The sequence below is a fragment of the Microtus ochrogaster genome, unplaced genomic scaffold (assembly GCF_000317375.1).
Source record: "Microtus ochrogaster isolate Prairie Vole_2 unplaced genomic scaffold, MicOch1.0 UNK32, whole genome shotgun sequence".
In the NCBI taxonomy this organism is placed as follows: Eukaryota; Metazoa; Chordata; class Mammalia; order Rodentia; family Cricetidae; genus Microtus; species Microtus ochrogaster.
In genome coordinates, this window is record NW_004949130.1 from 2,891,142 (window position 1) to 2,896,111 (window position 4,970).

General features: G+C 46.8%; 1 protein-coding gene across 1 annotated transcript in view; it reads right to left on the reverse strand.

Annotated features, from left to right (window-relative positions):
- Positions 1-4,970, reverse strand: part of Cep89 (centrosomal protein 89) — a 40,674-nt gene that overhangs the window by 4,269 nt on the left and 31,435 nt on the right. The window contains exons 14-16 of the mRNA XM_013354208.1: positions 4,177-4,357; positions 3,651-3,818; positions 2,044-2,185 (exon numbers count right to left, since the gene is read on the reverse strand). Coding sequence (XP_013209662.1) covers positions 2,044-2,185; positions 3,651-3,818; positions 4,177-4,357 — 491 coding nt within the window. The remainder of the gene's footprint in view (positions 1-2,043; positions 2,186-3,650; positions 3,819-4,176; positions 4,358-4,970) is intronic.

Genomic DNA, 4,970 nt, shown 5'->3' on the forward strand with positions numbered 1-4,970 from the left:
GGGAAGTCAATGTAGTCCTGGTCTGGGTGATACAGGACCCCAAGTGCCCTGCCAGCTCCCCAAGTTGTCACAGGGCCTTGGTATATCAGATGTCCTGCTAATGAGTTGAACCAGGCGCAGGGCAGCACCTCTGCCCACATCCAGTTCTGATTCAGTGACCTGGCTTTCAGGCCATTACAAGATCAAGTTGGCTAAACTTACAACTTCTAAATCTTTATATACAGAGTGTGCGGCTTCCATGATAGTTCCACACCTGGTCCATAAGGCTGAGGTATGGGTCTGAAGTGGCTACTTGAAGTTGGAAAGTATCCCCAGCTGTACCACAAAAGACTGTGCCACTCTATGGCCCACGCGGGAGGTGAGTTCATTTGCCAGGGATGGGGGGTCCCCGTGTGTCCTGCCATGGGATAAGATTGCTTTCTATTTACTGCGACACTGTAAGGCGGGCAGGTGCTCAGGAAGTACTCCAGGTGAGCAGTTTTGCTTGGCACCTTCCAACAAGCTTTTGCTGGCCCTCTCAACAGCCCAGTGGGCGTGTGGCAGGAAGGAGCACTAGGTGCAGTGACAGAAAACACCTCATGTTCAGCATTGTGGCCAGGACAGCAACTTTTCAGAGGAAGCCCCAGGCTGAAGATCTGAATGGCTTTAAGGTTCCTACCATGCTGGGTCAGAGTCAGGAAGGACTCAGACATTGCCAGTAAGGGGGCCTGAGAGACGGCGCAGTGGATGCCCAGTGGAAGACAAGGCTGTCTTCTGTCATGCGGAGTGATGCTGTGACCCTCACTCCTCACAATAGTAACCAATCACAGCTTGGAAATGGCCGGCAATGTACAATGAGACTTACTGGAGCCCTGCCAGCCACTGTCACATCGTGAACAATGCCTTGTAACACTAAGTACAGAAAATACCAAGACACATCCAATTAGTGTGTTTTTCTTTTTAATTAAAAATAAGTAGCAACATTCCCTCAAGCTCCCCGCTATTTCTACTTCTTCCTCTATAAGCAAGGGCTAAAGCCTCTGCCCACTGCCCTGGGGAGGACCTTCCTAACACCTGCAATAGCCCCACCCCTCTTCTCTGACACTCATGATGTCCCCTTGTTCTCTCATCATGACATTCATTAATATGACATGCTAGCAGGTATGATGGGAAAAAACCATGCATACTTATATGCAGGGAAGTGCTATGTGTCCAAAACACACAGAAGAGAAAATTCAAATAAGTAAGAAGGCTTATAAAACGTCACCTGGAAATCCGCCCCTGGGAGGAGCTTGGGGAATCTATGAGAACTTTCTGAGTGCACATGGCTTGACACAGAGAGTAGCTGTCTTCTTCGCCCACACAATCAGCTGCAGACATCTTTTTGAATCAGTGTGGGAATGTCTAGAACCGTGCCAGGTTCTTGCTGGCTGTGCGCTGCTCCAGCATCTAGGACACCAATAATTGACTTAATTCCCTTCTCTACTACTACATCTGTAGGAGACTGCTATCTAACTCCAGGAGTCTGGTTCTCGCTCCCTCCCTCAGAGCTGGGAATCAAGCCCAGGGCCTTGCACACACGGGGCATGCACGCGACTGCCGAGCTGCCCCTCCAGCCCTGCGCCTGTGGTCTTCAGGACTCATCTGCTGGCGGGAGCTGTTCAGGCCATGGGTAAAGGGGTACACAGGCACACCCACTGCTGTGTGATAGGCACGGCACCACCATACCTGGCCCCACAGTTCACCCTCTAGAATAACATTTGCTGTTATTTAGAAGTTCTGGCTGATTTTCTTTAAAACATATTTTGGTTGAACTATAATCTCAGTACTTGGGAAGCAGGAGGATAGTGAGTTCGAGTCTAGCCTAGGCTATGCAGCAACACCTTGTCTCAAAAAAAAAAAAAAAGATTTTGCCCATGGTTAAAAGATAAAATTTTGGAGAATTTCTAAGTGTGGTTAAAATACTAAAATCAGAAGATTTTATACATTTGCTTAAAAATAGTATTAAAGTCACATTTACAATAAAACTTAAAGTTCACAGAACATAACTTTGAGAAGACTCACCAAATATTTAAGACTATCTCTTTCCTTGGTAACATTCTCTGCCAAGCCCACCAGGTTTGCCAGGTACTGGTGGGCAGACATCTCCTTCCCCATGGCTTTTTCCACCTGCTTTCTGAGGCCATCGATTTTCTTTTGGTATCGCCTGCAGAGGTCCCCAGTGATGGAAAATGAAAACAAGTGAGCCTGCGCGCAGCTTGGGTGGAGTGAATATATGTATACAGATATATGTTTAAAAACAACCAGTAAGTCTGTGTACATATGTGTATGTGTGTTTATATGTGTGTATGTGTATAGTTTTTTAAAAATGAGATAGTCTCCCTATATAGTCCTGGAACTCACTGTGTAGACCACATTGGCATCAAACTCACAGAGATCGCCTGCTGGAATTAAAGGCATGTGCCACCATACCATTTAATACCTAAATACTAGTAGACTTAGGGATGGGGCATGGATTGGTGACAGACAGCTTGGCTAGTATGTACAAGGCCCTGGATCCCAACCCGTAACACTGCAGAATTAACCAATTAAGTGCTATTGTCCAGCAACGTACATCTTCTTTTAGGTTTTGAGAAGTAAGTAAATCTAGAATGAAGTCAGGTGTCAGGGCTGAGTCCTGATCCAGTTAACAAGACTCGAAAGCCAACGGTGCGGGCATGCTACCATCTCAGCCAGCCGCGCGGGCACGCTACCATCCCCACATTTGGGAGGCTGATCAGGGAAGACTGCTAGCGCTCCAGGCCAGCCTGCCCTACCATGTGGGCCCTATCACAACAAACAACAAAACAGCACTCACAGAATGGCTAGCAATGAATCAGCTAATTAAATATTAGTCTCCTAACTTTTGATTCACTTTATTATTTTTTTTAATATTTATTTATTTACTTATTATGTATACAATATTCTGTTTGTGTGTATGCTTGCAGGCCATAAGAGGGCACCAGACCTTATTACAGATGGTTGTGAGCCACCACGTGGTTGCTGGGAATTGAACTCAGGACTTTTGGAAGAGCAGGCAATGCTCTTAACCACTGAGCCATCTCTCCAGCCCCCCTTTTAATTCACTTTAAAAGATATTTTTAAAAATGGGATCCTATATTAAGGTGGGAAGGGGATACACTGCTCTGTTGTATGTGTGTGTGTGTGTGTGTGTGTGTGTGTGTGTGTGTGTACAGGTGGGGCAGGGAGGAGTAGGGGGAGGAAATGATCAAGATCCAAAGTATATATACATGTATAATACAGTCAAAGAATAAAAGATATTTCAAAAAATAAACGAATGTATAAGTATTAAAATCAAAGAAAAAAGAAAGAAAACTGGGATGTAGTGGTGAAAAAACAGGCTTTGGGGAGGTGGTTAGGAGACCGTCTCGAGCCCAGAGCCCAGGGTTGCCCTGTGGTTATCAATATCTGAAGCATATTCTTGAGAACTATAGAACCACAGAAAGGCTTTTGTTACACTTACACTCTGATATCTGTCCCTTTGGTTATTACTTTCCATTTTATTGTCCTTATCAGAGAAAGAAAAGATAAAAGGAATAGAATGAAGATAAAAAGGAAATAAAGTGCTTCTGCACATGCGCGTGCACCCACACACAGACACCCCAGGGTACCTGTTTGTCTTGCGCGTGCGCTCCAGCTCAGCCTCTAGCGCTCTGTTTCTGCTGGTCCAGCTGTTCTTCTCCAGAAGCAGACTCTTCTTCTGCACCTGTAGGGCTGTCAGCTTCCCCAGCAGCTCCTCCATCTCAGCGCTGTCTTTCTCTTCTTCCTTTTGTAACTGGCTGAAGGACAAGAAACGGCAGACACATTTGTACAATGACACATACTCAGAACACAGTGTACAGTGCACTGTCTGCACAGTGCATTGTGGGTAGGGCACACCCTGTGTACAGTGCATCATGGGTGTAGTGCACTGTGGGGACAGTGCACCCTCTGCACAGTGCATTGTGGGTAGGGCACACCCTGTGTACAGGGTCATATAAAATCAAGTGAGGCTAAAAGGAAGCAGATGGCTGGCAGCCAGATTCCAGGCCCTAGTGGACACCCAAAAAGCAAAACTAAAACAAAAACTGAGCAACCTCTGTTTACGCTTCACACGGAGGGCTCAGGCAACCTCTTGCGTTGAGGTGACGCGCTCACCTTTTCAGCTCATTGACAATTGATGTATGAACGTCCATGGCGATCTTGCTGTCCAGCTGTGCTTTGAGTTCCTGGCATCTAGCCTGTAAGCTCCCCAGCTGCCCCTGGCTCTTCTCCAGCTGCTGTTCCTGTTCTTGGGTCTTTGCCTCCAGGAGCATGAGTTGTTTCGTCAGCTTAGAAACTGGAAGGGAAAGATCAAGCCGTGGCATAGAAGACCAACTAAAGCTTGCACTTGCGTGTTAGCTAGGTGTGGTGATGCACTGGGGCCTGAGGCAGGAGGATCCTGAGCTCTGGCTAGGCTAGGCCGCATAGTGAGATCCTACCTCAAAAATTTATCTTTAAAAAAGTAGGGAGGTAGATGGGCGGTGGTGGCACACGCCTTTAATCCCAGCACTCAAGAGGCAGAGGCAGGCGGATCTTTGTGAGTTCAAGGCCAGCTGGGCCTACAAAGAGAGTTCCAGGCTGGCCAGGGCTATACAGAGAAACCCTGTCTCAAAAAAACAAACAAAAACGGCACCAAAGGGAGACAGGGATGTGGCTCAGCGGTGTGCTGTTTGCGTAGCTTGCATCAGGTCTTAGGCTAATTCCTAAAAATCAGTTATCTTACACAAATGACCTTTTAAGGCTGGGGGTGGGCTCAGCTGGTAAAGCATTTGTTTCGCACGCATGAAGTCCTGGGTTCAATTCTCAGTACTGCACACAAGAGAAAATAAAGCAGACTTGGTGGAACTTGCCTGCTGTCTCAGCAATTGGGAGGCAGAGGCAGGATGATCAGAAGTTCAAGGTCATGCTTG